The sequence below is a fragment of the Barbatula barbatula genome, assembly GCF_947034865.1.
Source record: "Barbatula barbatula genome assembly, chromosome: 15".
Taxonomy (NCBI): Eukaryota; Metazoa; Chordata; class Actinopteri; order Cypriniformes; family Nemacheilidae; genus Barbatula; species Barbatula barbatula.
Genome location: NC_136778.1, coordinates 16,236,200 through 16,258,999, shown reverse-complemented (window position 1 = coordinate 16,258,999; position 22,800 = coordinate 16,236,200). Strand labels below are relative to the sequence as shown.

At 39.0% G+C, this 22,800-nt stretch overlaps 1 protein-coding gene across 1 annotated transcript; it reads right to left on the bottom strand.

The window, feature by feature from the left end:
- Positions 1-18,336: 18,336 nt before the first annotated feature.
- faslg (Fas ligand (TNF superfamily, member 6)) lies at positions 18,337-20,987 on the bottom strand. Its single transcript, XM_079474645.1, has 4 exons — positions 20,672-20,987; positions 19,917-19,962; positions 19,758-19,814; positions 18,337-19,509 (listed from the first exon to the last, which is right to left on the bottom strand). The coding sequence occupies exons 1-4, from the start codon at positions 20,966-20,968 to the stop codon at positions 19,103-19,105; spliced, it is 807 nt and encodes a 268-aa protein (XP_079330771.1). The 5' UTR covers positions 20,969-20,987; the 3' UTR covers positions 18,337-19,102.
- Between the last annotated feature and the right edge of the window lie 1,813 nt (positions 20,988-22,800).

Sequence of the window (22,800 nt, the reverse complement as noted above, 5' to 3'; positions counted from 1 at the left end):
TTAGATTCCGATTTTATCTCCAGCCACGATGTCCATTTACAGGGTTCCTACTCATTTTGGAAATATATGGAGATAGATTTGTTTTTATTGTTTTCCAGGTCTGGATTAGTATGGAAAAAAGGAAATTAAGTATAGAGAAAATTATGAGTTTCCCGACTATTGCCCTATCCGCTTTTTTAAATATAAAATAAAGAATTTCTGTTAATAAATGTATTTTTATGAAGTTAGGAGTATGTTTCGAGCACTGCAAAAAGATTGCTGCAAAATAATCTGCTGGAGGACTGTTTGCTGTGATTGGATGTTACACAGTAGGCAGCAGCAGAGCCATTGAGAGAGAAAGAAAGAGTTGAGAGTCGACTCCAATGGAACAGTTTTTTCATAGCAATGGCGATTAATGGAAGTTCCTAGTTCCGCATGAATCTACAGCAAAACAGACAATTGCTATAAATAACGTACCTGACTAAATTCTAATATCCAAAAATGCAAACTTAAAAATTGTGGAAACGAGACAAGAACATGATCAGACCTTTACTAGTTCATTCTAAACTGCATGGCTTTGACTAAGGTGCATTTATAGGTCGTGGTTAGCCTATTAAAACAACAATATTACTTGGAAATATTTCAAACGTATCAATGAAAAACGTATCAATGAATTCTTGTTCTTTATTTCTAAAAAAAACAGGTGTCTGCAACTTTTGTAATCTGATGTCTGTGTCTGTAGCTGCACAAAATGTCAAAGGAATTGCGTTTACATTTGTCATTCCAAACCCAAAAGATTTATTGCATTTCAATCTGGTAATATTTGCTATCTAATTTGAACGCAATTTTTTAATGTACATATGTAGGTCAAGAAAATATGTTAAATATGGTCTGAAAAATCTCCATGGTAGTCTGTATGTTTGAGTCAAAAGTATGGAATTTCGAAATTGTCTTAACGATCTTAACGTGGGCCATGGGTTTATCCGTGTATAAGAATAGTTGGGCAGGAAACAGTAAGCAATTACTAACACCTCTGGGAAAGTGGCTCATGCTTTGGCAACACTAGCAGTATAATCCGGGAATATAGCCATGGAATTGCCTTTGAAATAGAATGGGCCCTGACTACGTGCTCGACGCAGGATCTCAAAACTTTGCTACAATAACCTGTGGCTTTCCTCTGGGGGTCAATGGTCTTAGATTGCAATCTACCAAATCTTCTTTATCCAATTTCTGAACCTCGGATAGTAATTTAGAAACACTCCGTGGAAGCTGATCCCGGTCCCTCCGCAACACCCGAAATATGAATATTGCACCTTCGCATCCTCCCCTCCATGGGATTTATCTCATAGTTCTTTCAGTTCAGTCTTCAAAGGACTCACTACCACGGCTTGGAGTTTATTCACTTCATCCGTCCACATAGACATACTTCCATATCCTTAATGGTAGCCTTCATTTGTTCAATGTTAGACCACGCAAATAATAATGCAAATGAATCAAATAAGTGTAGACGACGCGAGTATATACAAGCAGCACACTGGTTCCAGAAAATCTCATAACAAAGAACAAAATAAATACAAAAATAATAGCTAAATAGAGCGCGTTTGTAGACAGCGTCACATGGGGTTGCCTGGTGTGTCCTTGCCTTAAGTGACAACAGGTTTTATTATTTAAGGTCAGGCGGAAAGCCCTAATATGGAGATGGACTGGGTGTGTTATTCTGGACTGATATTGCAATGTTTGGTTACTTTTAGGCTGTTGCTTCGCCTGCATATCAGTAAAAATGGTGCCATCTAGTGGATTCTTATAAATAACAGGCTCAATTAATGGATACGTTTAATTTACTTAAGACAAACGACTGATTTTCTAAGTGTAACTTTTGAGATATTAAGTCACCAGAGAGATTATGTTTTAGTAGGCTAGTCCATGTAGACGGTAAACCATTTAAATGTGTTGAGAAATTGAAGGGTTATTGTGCTTTTAAGGCCAAAAAAGCAAAGCTCACCCATGACGTGTATGTCTCTGTTGGGAAGGTTTGCCAGGACTACCTAATACCGTTGACTTATCCAAGCAGCAGACCAAGGCGGCCAATGCGGGCCAATGCTAGGTATTTATTATAAGCCAAATGGTTCAAAATAAAATATTTATTGCCGAGGGGCGGTCAAAGCCAATAGTTTTTTTAACAGTTTAGATCATCAAGGGCCCGTTTCTGAAAGGAGGTTTAGTGAAAACTCTGAGTTTATTAACACCAAAATGAGGGAAACTGGGTTTTCCGTTTCAGAATGTGAGGTATGTCAAACCCGAGAAAGCGGGGTAACTCAAGCCCGTTTATAGAAGAGAGGTAACTTTTACTCAGAGACTGTAACCATAGTTACTTACACTGTGAGCCTAACCTGGTCGGGAGCAGGTTTGCTTTAGTAAACCAAGAGATTATTCCGATCTCTTCCCCTATTTAAAGCATTAAAACTTAAAAATTAAGACTGTTTCATTGAAACAGTCACTCATTGCACACATTTTGATCACAGAGAAACCATCTCAGTGACTAAAATGTCATTGGTGATTTTATAGAGGATTCTGTATGTGTAGAGGTCACTCTCATATGTAAAGGTTTGAGGAAGGTTTCCCAGGACTACCTAATACCGTTGACTATCCGTCGCTATGGCTGCACATCGACTGAGACTAAAGGGGGGAGAGACCACCTGACTTCCACCTGAGAAATTCCAGCACTGAAGCCACCAGGCAGTAAAAATTCGGTTCTCTGTACCCTGAAGTAAACATATTCTACTTTAGGGCATAAAGTTTCCATGTGGAGGGATCTCTAGAGTTTAGAATGGTCTCAACAAGCTCAGCTAAGAAAGCTTCATTCAAGAGTTGGTACCACTCATCTCCTTTCCGGGAGATGAATTCGATCAGAAAAAACATATTAATGCTACTCAGGTCCTGCCTCAACATGATGTGTGCCCCTAAACTCTAGGAATAAACATCACCTTGAGCAATTACAGTTATCCTGAATTCCGCTGGAGAACCTGGTGTGCCGGTCTATACTGAACGCCTAACCTCCATCATTCCTCATAAGTTATATAAGAGACACTGACATGTTGTTTGTGGTCTGGAAGGAAGTACTTTGATGTACAGCCAACATCTCCAAGCAACAGATATGCCATGAGAGATAAGGGCCTCTCGACAAACCCCATATTCATAGGCAGGGCCACACGGAATCTCCCCCTGCAGCTATTGGATTTTAGTTCCCGTCATAGTTGTATTTCAATTCATGTGGCGCAAAACGGTGACAAAATGATACCGAGAGAGTGTTTGATCTCGCAGTGATGTGATGGCACGCACAATCAGTCTGAACTGCAGACGGTTCGTGCGCGCCTACTTGAAGAGGCTGTATTGATTGCTATTGCCTTTTTCTATTGAAACGAACAATTTGGTGTTTGAAATCAGTAAAATAAAATTCACAGTAGAAGGGTTAAGAAAACGTCATCTGTCAGCAAAGATTACAGCACAAGACTTTACGAGGATGGGGGAGTGATGTTCTGTAAAGTCTGTCGGCACTCTGTTGATTACCTGATCAGACAGACAGCACTAGATCATCTCAAATCCCTTTGCCACAAAAGGTAAAGGTTTTTTTAAATTATATTTTTAGTCTGTGGTAAAAAAAGAGAGAAGTGTCATTATTTTAACGGTTTAAGTTTCTGGCACACCTGCTGCATTTAGTCTTAGAAGTGTTTACGTTTACATTTAGCCATTTGGCAGACGCCTTATCCAAAATGAATTAAATTGCATTATCCTATACATTTTACATAGGTATCTGCAATCCCCTGGGATCTAACCCACAACCTTGCATTGATAATGTAATTCTCTTACCACTGCCAGGCACCCAGATGTCATCTTGAATTGAGGGACTTCATGATGCAGCAGGGCCTGTCTCCTCTCATGCCAGTGTTTGCTGTCCAAGATGGAGATCCTGGATAAAAGCGATTCAATACCTGGCCCAAAACATGGATACCTTAAATGACTTCATAGCAACACTGCCACTTTCCTCCAAAGCTGTGCGGGACTTAAAGATCTGTTGGAGGAGAGCAGGAAGCTTCTGAAAATCCAGGCCACCTTCATTGTTGAGGACAGTTCTGATATACTTGCCACCCTCACCAAACTGGAAGAAACCTTCAGACCTGTGGCTGCTACCATCTTAAGTCACCTGTATTTTGAGTGTATCTTTGATCCAGTCAAGGTCTCTGGTTTCAAATCTGATATTAAAGATTATATCGAAGTTGTCCCTGCCTTGAGCAAAGGTGTCTGCTGAAGAGTGGCAGCGCTACATTTATATGGACAAAAGTGATGCAGGAGAAGTTGTGCAGTATAGTGGTGGGCTGCTAGGGAAGACAGAATGCCAAAACTTTCCTCACTGGCTGCAATGTTCTTTCATCTCCCTACTACAGTACTTCAGTTGATGTTGAGAGACTTTTTTCTCTCTATTAGTCACTTCTAACAGCACAGACTGTACTAACTGAGGACAATATTAAAATGATGCTGATTTCCAAGTTCAACACCAGAGATTATAAATGTTTCTGCTGGGTCACTTGTTTTCTTATGTTTATCAGACTGTTCTGTAGTTAACTGATTGTCACACCAGCCAGTACTTTTTATTGGATTAAATATGTAAATATTATTTATAACTGTACTATAGAATTTATATAAATATGGAGTATTTTCTGCATCTTTTTTGTGATATGCAATGTACCTTTATCTCTGTATTACTTCCGTAGATTTGAGAGTTTCTTTTCTCTAAGATACTGATTGCAAAGTTGCTGACACTAAAGATTATAAAATATTATAGAAATTATTATAAATGCGGACAACAGATTCGTTTTTCTGTTTAATTAATTGTTTGCTTGTGTTTACTATTCTGTAATTAACTCTAATAACCCCTCTTACATATATTTTCCTGTGATGTGCTATAAAAGAGACATGGCTTTGTTTTGAAAACTGGTTATTCCAAATTCCCAAAAAATCTGCATGGAATTAATAAAAAAAGTCTGCAGATTACGTGTGACCCTGCTGATAGGCCCTAGGATGCCTGAGTCGCTATCGATTATGTCGTTGTGAAAGATATCTGTAGAGGTCTCATGCACAATAGGTCAGTATGTTTGGATGCAGCTGTCAATTAACACTTGAACATTGTTAGCAATGCTTAGCATAGATTCTGGCCAGTTGGTTAAGAAATAGATCCAGAAAGATAGATCCGAGCAGAGGGGCAGGTTAAAGCCAACTGGTTTAATAAAATCAACAGGTGAGGGCCAATCAAAGCCAAGTTTTTTTAAACATTTAAATTCCGAATTGTGGGACAGTCAAAGGCAGTTGATTTAAAGAAAATATTAAGATCTGGACCAGGGGGCCAATTAAAGGTCCAGTATGACATTTAGCAGGAATTAGTGGTCCTTTTGAATCACTTCGGTAGCTGATACAGGATTAAGATGTCGTCATGTTTTCGCTTCCTTGCCCGAAGGAGATAACATATTTATGAAACACATTCTGTAGAGCAGTTTGTCCCTTTAGGTCTAGTGTAGGAACAACTTGGCCAATTCCTGTGGTGTATGTAGCGGGGATGGGCATTTCTGATCCTGGAGAGACACATTTTTTATTTACTTTTTCCATTGGTTTTCATTCCTAAATACAGAGCTTTTCTATATGAACTATTTATATTTTCTGTCCCAGAACCCCCTAAATTTCACAAAAGCCATCAAGTGCTGCCACCAGTTTCAATCAGCTCCCTATCTCCTCATACATGAATTTTCTAAAATCTAAATGTCCTCTTTTTTTGTTCTTGAGTTTTATCTTTAAACTGATTAAAATCTTAAAGCCACCTGTCTAATCTACCACCACCTGTCAGTAGAAAACTTCCTGGCATCATTACATCCAGCTCCTGCAGAATATTCTTTCATATAGCAGGTAGAACAGGTGGGCTGAGTAAATGCGTCTTAAACAACCTACCACAAGGTGGCGATCTTAACATATTTGTTATTAGACAGAGTGCATCATCTGGAAATGAACAGGCTCATTAAATTAAAACACTCATATCGTTCATAAGTGAAAAATATATCCAGATCAAAGATTCTTATGTGTGAAAAGTATCCAGTTTTACAGCATATCGCTATGTAAGAGAACTAAACCTGGTTTATAGAAAACCACATCTTGGCTTATGTAATTGGTGACCATGCAATTGGTGTCATGCTAACCGAGCCAGGAGCTTATTTCTCCCCATAATAAAAAAGTGCACTGACTATAATACACTTAATACACAGTGCGATTTTTAAACGATATTTTAAGTTTAAAAAAATGATTTGTAACAATAAAGCATTTTTAAAGCATTACAGAAGTATACTTAAATAAAATGTACAAGGGTACTTATTGTAATTTGTTTACCCCGGGAACATTTGCCTCACCTCGATTCATTCCTTTTGTAATAGGCTACATTTAGGGAGGCATAATCTGATAACAACAGACCACATGCTGTTTTTAAATAAGCAAAATCTGCACGGAACTGATGACCGTGATTAGGTGCATGCAAAATAAAATTTTGTCCGTCTCGCTGCAACATGCTGCCATGTACAAAAACACTGTGTTCAGTAGAGTTACTTTGCACTAGCTGTAACAATGATGGAAAAACAGTAGGAGATCTATCAAATGTTCTCTGTCTAGTCCCAAGCAACTTCATCAGAATATATAACACCATTAACTGTTTTCGGCAAGCAGCTTCTACTGATTCAAAGTGTCCTTAGATGTTTCAACATCTAGTGGTTCACATTGACATTGTCTGCCTCACATGAGCATTTGTGGCTTGGAGCTGGACGGTAATGTTCAGTAATTTTCAGTTAGGTTGCCTTTTTAAACATGTTTTAGGAAACATCGCATGCTCTCAGCATAACAACCCTGTCACATTTCCTCTTTCTCATCTCTGACACCAATAAACCCCATTAGTCTTTTAGTAAAATTAGGTGAGTAGTGAAGCCCTTTGCCAACAGCCCAAGAAGTGCTTGGATTTTGTAAAATATCATATTTATTTTGCATTGGAGAATTTTTTATTTGTCAATGATACTAACTTTAGAGTAGTTGCAAATGAGCTGTCTTGCATTTGTGTAATGTTTACACAACCGTGATCACTCTGAGATTTGTCTTTATAGGGATTTTATCACCTTTTTTCAAGCATAGGTTTAAAGCGAATACACACTTGTAGTGCTCCACCCCCAAAGCATCAAGTCATCTTGAGAGTGTGTGTGTGGGGGGGGGGGTGTTAGATAATTAACAGTTTCACCTTAACCTTAACATAAATTATTCAATGAATAAAAAATAATAATAAATTAGAATTGTATCATGTACTGTACTATAAATAAAGAAGAGAAAATACAAGTGACAGAGTTTGCTATGTGTCTCAAAATTTGTAATGTAATATCAATGACAACTAAGATAAACATACACTGACAATACACTAATGCCTAGGTCTCTAAAACGTGAGTGATATTTACGTTCCATGCAGTCACATGAGCAGTCCAATAGCTGCAATGTGTTAAACTGCAGTAGTCTCAGCCTCAGACGTCATTGCCCACGGACCGTTGCCTAAAAGTCTGATGCATAAGGAACACTTTTCTGGAAACACTTCAGCACGTTCAAAGTCGTCATCTGTTACTGTGTGAAACATGATTGGTTGCTTTACCTGTTGGTCCTATTGCCGCCTGGGCAGGTCTTGGCCAATGAGAGCAGCGAAGGGCTACGCAAGACTCACACTGCAGTGCAAAGGGGTCTGAATCTGTTCAACAGCCTTGAACCCAAAGTTTTGTGGAATGCGAATCTCCTGGAGCACTCAAGAGAGTCCTAACAATCTGGATCATGCAGATGAAGGAACTGTAAAGCGAGGGATCGCTGCCCTCGGTTTAACCCTGTTTTAGATGAAGGGATATCTGCTATGCCTCTCTGGAAATGAGAATGCTGTTAAAAGGGCACATTGATCGTTTCCAGATTAGGAGCTTTTCCAAGGCTGTTCTTGGAGATCCATTCACCCTACCGTGCCTTTACCTCAAAATACCTTTGACATTTACCTGATTGTATAAAGTAAACAGTGTTTAATGAATTGCCTGTCTGCAAATCTTCAACATGTTTTACACTAAATCATTGCCATTATATGACCTCATGTGATTGAAGTTAACTGTGACATATCTCTATACAAGCCTGTTTGTTTACTGTGTGGTAATGTTTGACCATTGAAGATTTGGTAAGATTTCCTTGACAGTTGTGATCTGTTGGTGTGGTTTGCTGTCATAACCACATACCGGCTCTTCTCCCACTATAGGAACACATTGTCAAATCTTTCATTTTTTTATCACTTTGTTTGAAGTCTCACATTTTGGAAATCTGATGAAAAATTCGTTATGGCAATTAGAGAGTGGCCCTGCCATTAAGGAGATGTCCTTGAAATCCCTTCTTGTATGCTGTTCGCTTCACACTTATCCATCAAACACAACAAACTAATTCTGTATAAATACAATCATCAGCAACTTAGGCCCTGCTTACACCTGGTTTTAAGATGCGTTCTGATCAGATCCAGCGCCGGCGCTGTGGTGGGTCATTCGAGGGCCGTGCCCCCCCTAGCGGTCATTGATGCCCCTCCTAGAGGCCATGGCGTGGCCCAAAAAAATTATCCTTTTTAGTTTTTTTTTTAATATTAAATGTTCAAACTGTAACTTAAATCAAATTAAAAGAATGGGGAAAATGCATAATTTTAGTTGTTCATGGCCCGTTACTAGGCTTCGTCATGGTGAATGCTTATTGGTCGCCAAGTAAACTTGTTACATTTGATTTGCAGCGCACGTGCAAAATCCAAAATATATTATAGACAGTTGTTAGCAGCTAATAAAAAATGGATTTACGAAAATGGTTTAGACCTCCGCAGCCTCGTCAATCAGCAGACTTAGATACTCCGGCCACGACCACCAGTACTACGGTCTATGAGAGCCAAGCTGGCCCTTCTTCTGCGAATGCTAGCTCCGGACAACCGCCAAAAGATTTAACTAGCGCAGCCATAGAGCAACAACCTTCAAGCCCTTCAAGTCAGCGGACAGTGGTTGATGATATCGGGACTGACAGGCCTTTCCAAATTGTGTTAAAACAGAATCCTGTAACTGTTTACACTGGTAAGGGGCGATCATTCGTTGATAAATGGTTTCACAACAGAGAGTGGTTGGAGTACAGTGTCAATGCAGACGCAGAATTTTGTTTTTGCTGTCGGATGTTTAGCTTTACTAGAAAATCTGGAACATTGGATGCCTTCGCGAGTGTGGGCTATTGTAACTGGAAACACGCTATGGCCAAAGACCGTGGATTTCATAAACATAAAGCAAAAAATATTTATCAAACGATAGTGCCCCCCCGCCGATGATCCAATGCCCCTCCAGTAGATCTGCTCTGACGCCGACTCTGGATCACAAGTAGACGAAGAAGTTCTTGGAGGGGAGGATTTTTGGATGGGTAAACGAATGGAGTACAGGCTTTTAAAAGAATGGTCAGAGAACACTGTGCCTTTTTTGTCCTCAAACCAAACTTTTAAGCCTTTAGCCAATAAAGTTTAAATCTTGTCTAGCACGCTTCCCATAATGTTTATTCTTTATGTCCGTTAGTGGTCTTTTGTGGCTGTGTGATTGCATTTGACTACATGAGCTTCAACACCACAAAAGCATGTAGATTTGTGTTCGTAAGCGTTTTGACTCATTGTGGATTAGTCCTGACATGCAAATACATCCATATTACTTAACAAGCATGCTTTGCAATTGCAGTTTAATGCAATTTCGAGATAAACATTATTTTCCACAGTAAGCAAACACCACTGCCCCAAACTTTGTTTTTCAGGGATCCGATCTGATTAAAATGCCATTCCTGTCATTTCTATATTTACAAATGTCTGTTAATTATCTTGTTTGGAGATTATTCAGTACATTTCCACAATTCACAGAAATTCAATACACATTCTGCAATGTATGCAGTTGGATTTTACCACCTGATTCTCTTTTAACGTGGTGGCTCAAATCTGATTAACATGCAGAATCCAATTAACCCCTTCATGCATGAATTATTAGTACAATATTAAAACATGCTGGGTTATTTTTAACCCAGTGTTTCAACACAATTTATTGAGGGTGGCTGCTTAACCCTTTTAAATAATCTTAAGGTTTTTATAGGAGGTATTCATTTAAATATGTGCTTTGTTCCTTTGTTGTTGTAGGCTTATCATAAAATCCTTGAGAAAGGAAAATGTGGTGAGACCACCAAAACCAATGCGACTCATATTAAAAAGCAAATGGCTGACAAATAACCATGTGTGATAAGCACAGCATTATGGAAACTTCATTTATGACTGTTGCTTTTCCAGCATTGTTAGCAACATTCTAACTGTGTTTTAACGGTTTAACGGTTTTAACTGTGTAATATGTGGTCTTAAATATCTGTTTAATGACAAACACATAAACAAATATCTGGCAATTTAATAAAGTGGCTATTTCATATGAATGCTTTCAATCTCTTTCGTACGTTTTAGTATGATTTGCTTTACACAAGAGATGGTTGGGTTCTGTAGCAGGTTAAGGGTGGGTCTTCTTATACAGTAAGTGTATGTTTTTGTGCGATTTCCCTCATACGAATTAATTTGTTTTATCCAACTTTTAAAATAGTTGCCAATTTATTTTAACAGCCGAATGAACAGAAATGCTTTAAATCTGTCACATATAACATTAGCAGAGTGTATGTAAATGAAGTCAAGGTGCGCTCATTATTGAATGAAAAATAAGACATGTTCGATTCTGCAGTTAGACAGAAGCTGAGCTTTTAAAAGTTGGGATAATGTCTGGAAAACATTGTAGCTGTGCCCTCTGAGGCTGGGACTAGAACCTTACCATGATACTGAAAATCTACACACGTAAAGCAAGTAATTATGAGTAGTACTATTATCAAAATCGACACCATGATCATGATCTCTAGGCAATGACTCTGGATCAATATTTTTTCACATTTTTATCTGCATTATTATAGCAGGTGATCATGGCATCTGTCAAGAAATTATGGAATCTTATTGACAGTTAAACAGAAAGGTTGACGTTTTTTTTTTGTCTGTTAAACTCCAAATGTCCAAAATGACATCACAAAGATATTTCTTTAATGTTAACATTTATTTCTGTTACTCTAATTATAGTGTGGTATCATTTGAAAGATAAGTCTCTCTAGTTTCTGGAGAAGTGCACCATTGTGGCAGTTATTTTACATGAAATAACTTATTTAGGCTGAAATTCATCATATCCCCATGTCATAGCCCTTTGTCCAAATAGGTGAATCAGAGGCTGACATATGGCAATGCGCAACAGGGCAGGCGGACCATGGAACTCAACACTTTGCATGTTACGTGCACTTTTTGAGAGGTTTACTGTGAAATTACACAAAAATGTATTTTTTTATACCACTGTAAGTGGGTACGGGCTCTGTTTAAATTGGGAGAGCCAAATTCAGGCGGAAATAAAAAAGGACACTTGATTTGCTCCAGAATAATGATTGAAAACATTTTCCTCTAATTGTTTCGACCTGTTGGAATACAGAACAATTGTCTACAGGCTCCTTGGCCCCTCAGGCTCAGAGTAATACTTTTTTTAAAAGCAGACTTTAGAAAAAAAAGGGCATTTCTTTTTGTTATTTCAGAGGACTGACAACACATACAATAATGTTTATCACTTTCAGCAGTGTTTTATGAAATTTGGAGGGGTTTCCTGAATATGAAACCAACATTTTTTATTTACACCACTGTATGTGGATATGGAGACAGAATGCAACGCTGTGGTCATCGGAGACTCAATCGTGACTGGCTGATTCTTAGATTACGTCACTTCCTGTTTGCTGAGAGCGCGTGGTGTGAGCCAAAGCTCTTTCAAATTGAATACATCTTCTATTCTTGTTATATCTTAAAGATTTGTGTTTTAAATTGTTATTCGCCGATGGTGAAACTTATCCTTAAGTATATCACATTCAAAAATCGTTGTTAAACGCACTGATAAATTATTTGTATCGGATCATTTTGTATAAGCCCTTAGGCTGTTAGCATTACCAGCCTGCTTACTGCTTAACTCACAGTTCTCATTATTACATCACTAATGGCTAATGTTTCAGACGTGTTTGTAGCTTTGAGTGCAGATGAGGAAACGTTCGCACTTGAGTCAGAATTGGAGGCTGTGGAGAAACAGATCCAGGATTTACTTGAGATGCAGACACGGCTGCGAGAACGTAAAACGGCGCTGGAAACATCCCCGGATGATGGTCGCAAATCCGCGGTAAGTTTTCATTGCGATTATAATACTTCTACTCCACGTGTTTCTCTGCACAGAGCCCAGGCTTCGAGAACATGATCAGGCCAAATGAACTTCACTCCTGCACCTGCACACCCACGGTTCGGTAGACTATTTTCGCTTAATCAATGGTTGATGTCATGGTGTATTGAACAGAAGCTCTTTGTTAATCATTTTGATCTGTTCTTGGAGTGACCTAGGCTCTTCCGCCCCGATGGCCTGCACCCCAGCAGCATCTCCTGTCTGACAACCTCTTAAAATGCGCTATGCACCGTTTGACTAGGTCTCTCATCGGTTAAATCAAAACTTTAACCATAGTCTGTGTTCCTCCCACTCAACTGTTATTAATGTTTCTGCTTCCAAATATATAGAGACTGTATCTGTCCCCCGAATAATACTAAAGTAATTATTTTGGGTTAGTAAGTGAAAAAATCTGATCGTGATTAAACCTGAAGACAATGTAATAAACAACCAAAACCAATTCATAAAGTTCGGCCTAGTTAATATTAGATCACTGAATTCAAAGGCAGTTATTGTAAATGAAATGATCACAGTTTTGATATACATTGTCTTACTGAAACCTGGCTTAATCCAAATGATTATTTCGGTCTACATGAGGCGTACCCTACCTAGCTACTGTTATATGCATGAGCCACGTCCGGTTGGTCAAGGTGGTGGTGTCGTAACAATCTTTAGAGACTTTCTTACTGTAACTCAGAGTACAGAGCATACATTTTAATCATTTGAACATAATTGTTCCAAACAAAAGTAAAAAACATTGCCTTTTTTACATTTTACATTGGCTACCGTGTATAGACCTCCTGGTCCATACACTGATTTTCTGAAAGAGTTCGCAGACTTCTTATCGGACCTTTTGGTTAACATTGATAAAGTAATAATTGTCTGAGATTTTAATATCGCCGTAGATAGCGCTAACGATGCATTAACTGTCACGAAATGGTTTGGACAGAACCCAGATGCAGGCAGACGAAGGTTTAACAATAAATGTTTATTAAATAAAACACCCGCAATGGGGAAAACCAGCACAAAGAAAACACTTCCAAAACAAAGACTAGAAAACAAAGTCTCTAGAAAAGTGAAAATAATAAGTTTACAAACTGTAAACAGGTAATCCAATGACACGAAGTCCAACGAACAGCCAGAGATCACAGAACATTAAACAATAGACATAAGACATATGATAAAGACAATGCACCAACACTGAACAGAGCGAAACTGAGACCATATAAAGGGAGACACTAACGAGGAGTGATTACATGGGGAGAGTGGTGACAGCTGATGGGAATGAAACCCTAACGAGGTGAATTACAAAACAGACGATGGGAATGAAACCCTAATGAAATTACAGGAGATAGGAGGGTGGGGCTGAGAGACATAACAGGAAGACACGTGGCATTAAGTAACAACATAAAGCCACATGTCTCCACACATAACACAACAGAAACACGAAAGACGTGGAAATGTCATGACTCTGCCCAGGGAGCTAGAAAGCTCGAGACAGGAAGGACAGAGTCCTAACATTAACAGTGGAGTTTATAGAACTACTACACTCTTTTGGAGTAACACAATACATCAAAGGACCGACTCATCGATTTAATCATACACTGGACTTGATTATATCTCACAGAGCTGATCTAACCAATGTAGATATTATACCTCAAAGCGACGATGTCACCGATCTTATAACATGTACACTGCATACTGCAGGAATCAGCAGCTTAACTCTGACTCCTTTAATAACCATACCAATAAATACAAATGACATTTCCAGCAAATTGGGCAATATTATATCTAATACACAAGTAGCTGTCCTACCTATGAATTAAAAAAACATTAATGAGAAAAATATAGCACCATGGTACACTAGCACCACTCATGCCCTTAAAAGAGAAACACGTAAACTGGAGCGTAATTGGAAACAAACCAAATTAGAGGTCTTTAAAATTGCGTGGAAAGAGAGTGCAAACTGTTATAAAAAGGCCCTAAAAGCAGCAAAGGCTGAGCACCTCCTTAACCTCATAGAAACTCACAAAAACAATCAGAGGATTTTATTTACACGGTTGCTAAATTAACAAAGAAACAGACATCACATGACCTGGTTATTCCGCCGCACCTTGGTAGCAATTAATTCATGAATTTCTTTACAGAGAAAATCGAAAACATACGAGACAAAATAGTTAAAAATTCAACCTCCAAGTCTGTCCTATGAATTAGTACCAACCATCGCCCCAAAAGAAAGGCCACAAGCGCAGACAGCGGGTAAGGGGTTAACAGATAATTTAATAAATAATAAAACAAAGACCCACGTGGGGGTAACATAACAAAACATGACTAAAACTAACTACACTTAAACAAGACTACAATAAACTTTAAAGATGAACATCAAAACTAGACTACACTAACAAGACACAGGAACTCACCACACGAACCACAATGAACCAGCACAAGACAGAAGACACAAGGGCATTAAATAAGGAACCAAATCAAGAGGGGAACAGGTGAAGGGCATTAATCAATAACGAGGGTAACGAGAGGATGGGAACAAAGACGAGACCAGAGAGAATGTATGCAAGACAACAATAATTGCCTCTCTCCACATTAAACATGAGGTTCTGTCATGATCCTGCCACTACACTAAGAGAAACATGACATGATGCAGCAGAATCATGACAGAAGCCTCTCCGCAAGGAGCAGCAACCTGATGCTCCTCAAGGCACAAACAAGACAAGACAGACTGTGACACTAACAAAACAGAGCAACATGATAACAAAATAAAACAAAACAGGGAAGCACAAGTCCAAACAAGGGGGAAGTCCAAAGAAAAGTCCAAAGACAGGCAGACACGATAACCGGCATTACACAGACTGGATTGCCAGCTGAACAGCCGGCAGACCCGGACTGGAATAGCCGGCAGACACACGGACTGGGATAGCCGGTAGACACACGGACTGGGATAGCCGGCAGACACACGGACTGGGATAGCCGGGGCGGGAATGGCCGCGTGCACCGGGCTGGAATGGACGCATGCACCTGCACCGACCGGGAATGCCCGGCTGCACCGACCTGGAACGCCCAGCTGGGGTTCTTTGGCGGCCACAGGATTCCGGCGGCTTCGACCCTGGAGGGAAGACTGGCGGTCTCAACCCTGGAAGGCAGTCCGGCGGTCTCGGTCCCGAGCGGGAATCCGGCAGTCTCAACCCTGGTAGGGAGTCCGGCGGCCCCGACTCAGGAGGGAGTCCGGCGTTCTCGACCCTGGAAGGGAGTCCGGCAGCCTCTAACCCTGGAAGGGAACCCGGCGGCTTCGACCGCTGCCGCATTGATCCCTCTGTCTGCTGGGTCCGATTATGGCTGGTTCATTCTGTCATGATCGAGGGGTGAGACACTGACAGAGGACCCAAGCGCAGACAGCGGGTAAGGGTTTAACAGATAATTTAATAAATAATAAAACAAAGACCCACGTGGGGGTAACATAACAAAACATGACTAAAACTAACTACACTTAAACATCAAAACTAGACTACACTAACAAGACACAGGAACTCACCACACAATCCACAATGAACCAGCACAAGACAGAAGACACAAGGGCATTAAATAAGGGACCAAATCAAGAGGGGAACAGGTGAAGGGCATTAATCAATAACGAGGGTAACGAGAGGATGGGAACAAAGACGAGACCAGAGAGAGTGTACGTAAGACAACAATAATTGTCTCTCTCCACATTAAACATGAGGTTCTGTCATGATCCTGCCACTACACTAAGAGAAACATGACATGATGCAGCAGAATCATGACAACAGTATTTTACATCTATAAAACAGAAAGATTTAATTAAACTTATTGCAAAATCTAAATCTACAACTTGCTTATAAGACCCTATACCAACTAAATTATTAAATCAAATCTCCCTTACCTGTCAAAAATAAGTGTCAACTATTTCTTACAAAATAATGACATACACGAAAAATCTCAGTCAGGCTTTAGACCGCATTATAGTAATCACAAAGGACCTGCTTATAGCATCAGATAAATGTAACATCTCACTCCTAGTCCTGCTTGACCTTAGTGCTGCGTTCGATACTGTAGACCATAACATACTTCTTGATCGCTTGCACGATTATACCGGTGTTGAGGGACAGGCACTACAATGGTTCAGATCTTACTTATCAGACAGACATCAATTTCTCCATTTAAATGGGGAATCATCAAATCTAACGCAAGTAAATTATGGATTACCTCTGGGATTGGCTTTAGGACCCTTGCTTTTGTCCATATAAATGCTGCCCCTTGGAAAAATGTATAAAAATCATGGAATTGGCTTCCACTGCTTTGGAGATGATACTCAGCTATATATGTGATCAAGACCAGATGATTCCTCCCAGCTATCCAAATTGGCATATCTTATGTCTTAAAACATTATTAATGAGTTGATATGATGATACTGATGTGTGTAGAGACACATAAACCCGATGAGCTACAGGGTGCAACGCATCAGGCCATCAACCAACTAATATCCAATAGTAGCCCACAGTTGCGACATACAGTACAGTATGCTTTATAGCTCTGCCCAGATCAGAAGACCATGAGGCGAGAACTGTACTGTATAAAGGAATAGATGCTTAAAGAAAATAAGAAAAATTAGTGCTTAAAATGTTCTTCCCAGCTATACCACAAAGAACCTTGAAGTCAAAGGCTCTTTAAATAACCACATCTTTCTTGCCTTTTTATGATCTAAAGAACCTTTTTTTGCCACAAAGAACCTTTTGTGAGACAATTAGGCTCTTCGGATGTCAAAGGTTATCTTTATGGAACCATTTAGACAAAAACGTTTCTTCTGTGGCATCGTGAAGAACCTTTATTTTTTATTTAAAAAAAAGAATGTGCATGTAAATGTACTAGAATCAAAAAGTGGGATTCCAAAAATGAAGCAAAAAAACATCTCATGGATTTAAAACTATAAAATGCATCTGTGTTATTTATATGATACAGTATGCTAGTCTGGACAATCTACCCGGAAGTCTTTGAAACATCTGAAAAGTTTTAGATTGGAGATTCACCAGGTGAATTGAGGTTGATGATTATCCAGTGGTCACTTCCTGTGGTGTTTATGCAAAGTGTGAGTATCAAAAATAAGTTGTAGGGACTGAAAGAGTAGGCCTATGTGTTTCCACTTACCTAGTGGGAGGTGAAAATTTGAGGGGTACCAAAAGACCAACTGGAAACATTTGTATAACCAACAAGACATACTGTTCTACTCAAATGTCAATTTCAGTGCTCGAAAATAAGATTTTGCCAACTGTCAGCTAAAACACGCACACACTGAGAAAATGTACTATGTAGAGTGCTGTATGAGAAATGAATGACAATTCTAATGCATCTTCAAACCTTTTTGACCCCCTCAAAACACACTGCAGGAAGGAAGTATGAGAATTGTGTAGCACAGAGTGTACAGTCACAGCTTGCACAAAACCCATTTTTAAAACTTGTTTCAGCAAGACTGCAATGAAGCCAAGCTGAGGGTCTTTGCAGAAATGACGAGGAATGAAACCACAACCCTGCAAAGTTGCCTTTGCGGTCTGTAAAGGATATTCAAAAACAGCTGACTACAATCTCCTAAATCCGTCACATTGATATGAAGAGAAAAATACAGATTTTAATGCAGAATTTGAAAACTTATAGGTTAAGCTGTTTATTTATTTTCATTATTAAAATGTCATAAATGTATTATGATGATATGATAGAATGTGGCAAATCTTGCCTGTCAATTCAAATGTGAAATTAAATAACCATGGAAATATTCCACCAACGATCAGCATGATTTTTACCTACCAGCCCACTATCACATGCAAATATTAGCATTGCTGGAAACATCTCACCACCAAATCTTGCTAATCTCTAGTGAGAGACTTCCTCTGCTTTTTTGCAGTTTCTCTTCTTAATAATCGACACCACATTTTATTTTATAATTACACATTTTATTGACCATATCAGTTATTTATCGTTTGTACATCACTATCATCAGTCAATATGACCGATTTATCACATTTATAAAATTTATTAATATTTATTACAATTTATACAATATGACTTTTACCCATTAAAGAAAATAAATACTTAAATCCAATCTTCTCCTGATACAGCAGATTATTAGTGTTCGTTCAATCTGAAAACTCTTCCGCGAAACTGTTTACAACACAAGAACAGATTGCTCGCAGGTAACAGATACATTCTGCTGAAAATGAAATGCAATCTCTCAGTGCCAATTTGACTGCTTGCACTTCAGTGAATACATGAATGCAGATGAAGCACAGCTGATCTACTGGTAGATCATAAATTCCAGTGTGAAACCTCCTCATCTAAACTCGCAATCAGTAATAATAATATCTAGATAGGTACATTTTCTAAAGAAAATGTGAGTGATGCTTTCGTGGCAAACCGCGGAACTTGGCACTAGGGTGATGACACATTAAGTACTTATGAATCTAACCAACCTCCATGACTCTAAGATGTTCTGATACAGAGATGTAGGTCTTGCTAAATGGTTGCTAGACGAATGTGTTTGTTTGCTATAGGCGTGGCTTGCCATCTGCCAATTTATGAAGCTCTAATTTTTGGCCAGGATTTTTAATGACCACAGAGAGTCAGGACCTCGGTTTAACGTCCCCAGGCCGGGAGCCCTTCCAAGACCAAAGCCCTTCTCAAGCACCACGTCTTCAAGATCTTCAGAATCAATGGATCTTGAAAAGGCCAAAATAATTAAAATGAAAATTTCTGCTGAGCAGATTTGGGTGTGAAACGTTGACAAACAGCAAATCTGACTGCTTGAGATGTTGAAGAGAGCTCAGATGACTGCCTGTCATCCACACCTGGTTGTCCCCTGACATACAGAAGCCCTCTTTATGATCCTCCATAATTGTTTGATTGCGTCTGTTTTTCAACACAAACACCATGTGGGTGAGAGAGTCTGTGGGTTTGCAACTCCTTGCTAGAAACTCCACACGGGAGTAAACAAAGTATAAGCCAGTCTCGTTCACCTGAAGGCCGCCATTGCTGTACTTGATGCCATTTGTGAACACCTCGCCATGTGTCGCTTCCCATTTCAGAGTTCCGGTTGATTTGCTCTGGTCTGCACATCCTGTTGTCGAAAAGAAACATCCAGGTAAGGTACAAAAAGACATCCAGCAGGTCAACCAGAATAATCTTTTGTTATCAAGGTGGTTGACCAAGGCAATTTTCCTGGCTTGCAATGTTAATAAGCCTGGCAGCCGGGTCCAAAAGGGTACATGTGCTGGCGACCAGCAATGTTGGTCCAACATGTTGTTGTATACTCAAGGGTTTATTATAAAAAGAGTGAATCTTTGGATGCTTGTTTGCCAGACTTACCTATTACATGTGCAGCTGATGATTGTGTAAGCTTGTTCAGATCGGCAAGTAACACACCTGGTGAAACAGCAAAAATACTTAGGTTAATAGAGTACAAGATAGCACAAAGCACTATTGATAAACGTTGTGATGTAAAGTAAGTTTATTCACAGAACTCACCAACTTGTTTCTGTGGGGCGAGGCTCTCAATTTGTGCAGGCATTTCCTGGATATTAAGGGTGTGAAAAATATTGCGTCACATTTAACTGCTAAAGTTAAGGTTGTCACATAGTCAACATTAGCAATGTGCATTCAAGTGCACACACCAGATCAGGCAGTATTATGACTTTAGATACTGTAGATCAACAGCTGGTTGACCTTTTGATTGTGAGAAACAAGAACTGGTGTTTGACTGCAATGGTTGAAGAAGAGGATATCCTGTAGCTGTTGACCAGCAACCACAATTATTTTATTCTGTCCTACTCAGTCATATTCTTATGTCAAACAATAACTCTAGTTCAGAGTTTGATGACATAACAAACACTTAGGGATTTCCAGTAACTTAATTTAGTCTTGGAAATATTTAGAGTATATCAAGATGTCACTATGAGATTTCTGCTCCAAAAAGCAATTGTCAATATAAATAATAATGAATATATTGATAATAGGTAATATACTTCACAGAATAAAAATCTTAATAACTTTACTTTGGTAATACATGTTTTAATAAATGCACAAAGTTGGTTCCCCTCAAATGACAGAATGAAAGATCAAAAAGCCATAACTTTATGATTAAATACAGACACACATATGTGCATTGACAATCATAAAAGGCTGCAAATGCTTTTTGGGCTATGGTATACTTAATTACTATTTGCATACATATATACATAGCCTTTTTGAAAATTTATATTTTATTTATAATCCACTCTTACCTGTGTGAGCCTCTCCACTTCAGTCTGTAACCTCAGTATCTGGTAGGCTCCCAGAGCCAGGGCCGCAAAAAGCAATAGAAGTATCAAAGTCAGCACCCAGGTCATCCCACTGATCATTGTTCCCCCCCGCCTTCTCTTCATCTCAGCTCGAGCTGGAGGGAACGTCCAGCAGGGTACCACGGGTGGATTTCCCTGTCCGAGCATCTGCTGATGGTAATACCGATGCGGTGTAGGATGACCTCCACCAGAATCCACCGTATAAAGTGGAGGAGATGAATGGCCTGAGTTGGAACTCATTTCTGCAAAGCTCAAAGTTGTGTGTGAGAGTGTCAGTGAGAAGATGGTTTATCTTGAGAAGGCTGGCTGCAGAACAGTTTTTTAAAAGGTCCTGCAGTGTGGTTTAAACTTCCCACCCACACACACAATCTATCTGTGTCACACACTTACTCTTTGCCTCTGATTCTTTCTTTCCTTCACGCAGACATATGAGGTAGATACAGTAGTTAGATATAGAGAATATAGCCTAATGAATGACTGTGGAGTTTTCTGGCTCTGGGTTTGTGAATATGCATGCATTTGGGGTAAACTACATTACAAATTCTTGTAATTCTGAAGGTGTGATGATGACGTCAAAGACAGGAAACCATACGTTTTGAGTTTTGTACATGTAACTTGCAATTATTGGCTACCCTTTGCTTTCTAAAATATAACTGTTGCCTTTTACACCCTCATGTTGTTCTAACCTTGTATGTTATTTAATGTACAACACAAATTATGTAAATAGATTGTAATAAAAATTATATGAGAGTAATAAATTACATTTCCTTTCTTTCTTTAAACTATTAAAAGACACAGCTTTATTATATTTTCATGAATATTTATCTTTTTGGATTCTGGAAGTAAAATCATGAAATACTTCCATTGTTTTTCACAAAAATTTTCATAAAATTATGTTATTGGAATGACGTGGGAAATGATTTTAAACATCATGTTTTTATTGGAACTATACTTTTACGATTTTCTGGGTTTGGATTAGTATGCACCTGTCCACATTTAGCTTAATCAGTCCACCTGCCAAATAAGTCAGGACCCCTGATATCTTTTTTAAATTTTTTACATAATTAATTATTAATTAGATTAATTAGCAAATTTTAATACAGTACAAATAAAACATTTCCAGCTTCTTTTAAAGGTCAGTGTGGTGATTCATCTGCATATGAGGCGAAAAAATGCATGTGACCTAGAAAGTATTCTTCAGAACAGCATCTTTCTGACAGACCACCAGCATCCTGTCTGCAGTCCAAAGGGTACCAGGTTTGACTATTGAAACCTATTCAGGGTTAAGTCTTTCGAGCAGGTAAGTTTCGTTGTGAGATGGTCTTCCGTATCAAGCACAAATCTTATATGGGAACTCATCTGTGCCAGCTGAACAGATCGGGGATTTCTCCAACTGCATCATGCGTATCTAAATATCTGCTGACTGCCAATATTTCTGTGTCCGTTTATTATAAAACAAATAAAATGTATAACTTTAATTGTACGCTAGTTTAGATAAAAGCATCTGCCAAATATGCAGCGCATGAAGCACAATAAAAAAATGTTTTAACCGAATACCCCGTCAACCACAAAGGCTCAGGAATCCTATGGAATATATGGAATTGCATTTCAAACGGTCCAAAGGAAAAATGTATCTACTCCTAATTAGAAGAGTTTTAGTCATTTGTTTGTAAACAGTGATGCAGCAGAAAATGAGTTTCAGTAAACCCTATTTCACATACCACTAAAGCAGGAGCTGCCACATGAAACAGTCTGTCGAAGTGTACGCGTGAGTGCATGTTCTTTCTATCTTGCACTCTGCATTCTCAGGGTCTGCACAAGAATGACAAGGACTGTGAGAGTGAGGTGAACAATGCGGTTAAAACCAAGCGAGGGAGGAAAAGGCATTACCTTAACCCTCTCACCCTGCAACATACCCTCTGATATGTCATCAGACGCCAGGCGTTCCTGGAATAGTCTGTCTTTTTCGTTAGTGGTTTGGCCTCGCTTTCATATACCCATTGTTTGTTCTCATCACCCTGCAACCTATTAATGAGCATGAATAATTGAAATACCAATAATGTGATCCATCT

What these genes read in the sequence shown, in the direction of transcription:
- faslg (XM_079474645.1), bottom strand. Translation starts at nt 20,968, where the DNA reads ATGAGTTCCAACTCAGGCCATTCATCTCCTCCACTTTATACGGTGGAT. An exon ending in CGCCCCACAGAAACAAGTTG is followed by an intron (nt 19,815 to 19,916) that starts GTGAGTTCTGTG and finishes CTGTTTCACCAG; the next exon opens with GTGTGTTACTTGCCGATCTG. An exon ending in ATCAGCTGCACATGTAATAG is followed by an intron (nt 19,510 to 19,757) that starts GTAAGTCTGGCA and finishes TTTCGACAACAG; the next exon opens with GATGTGCAGACCAGAGCAAA.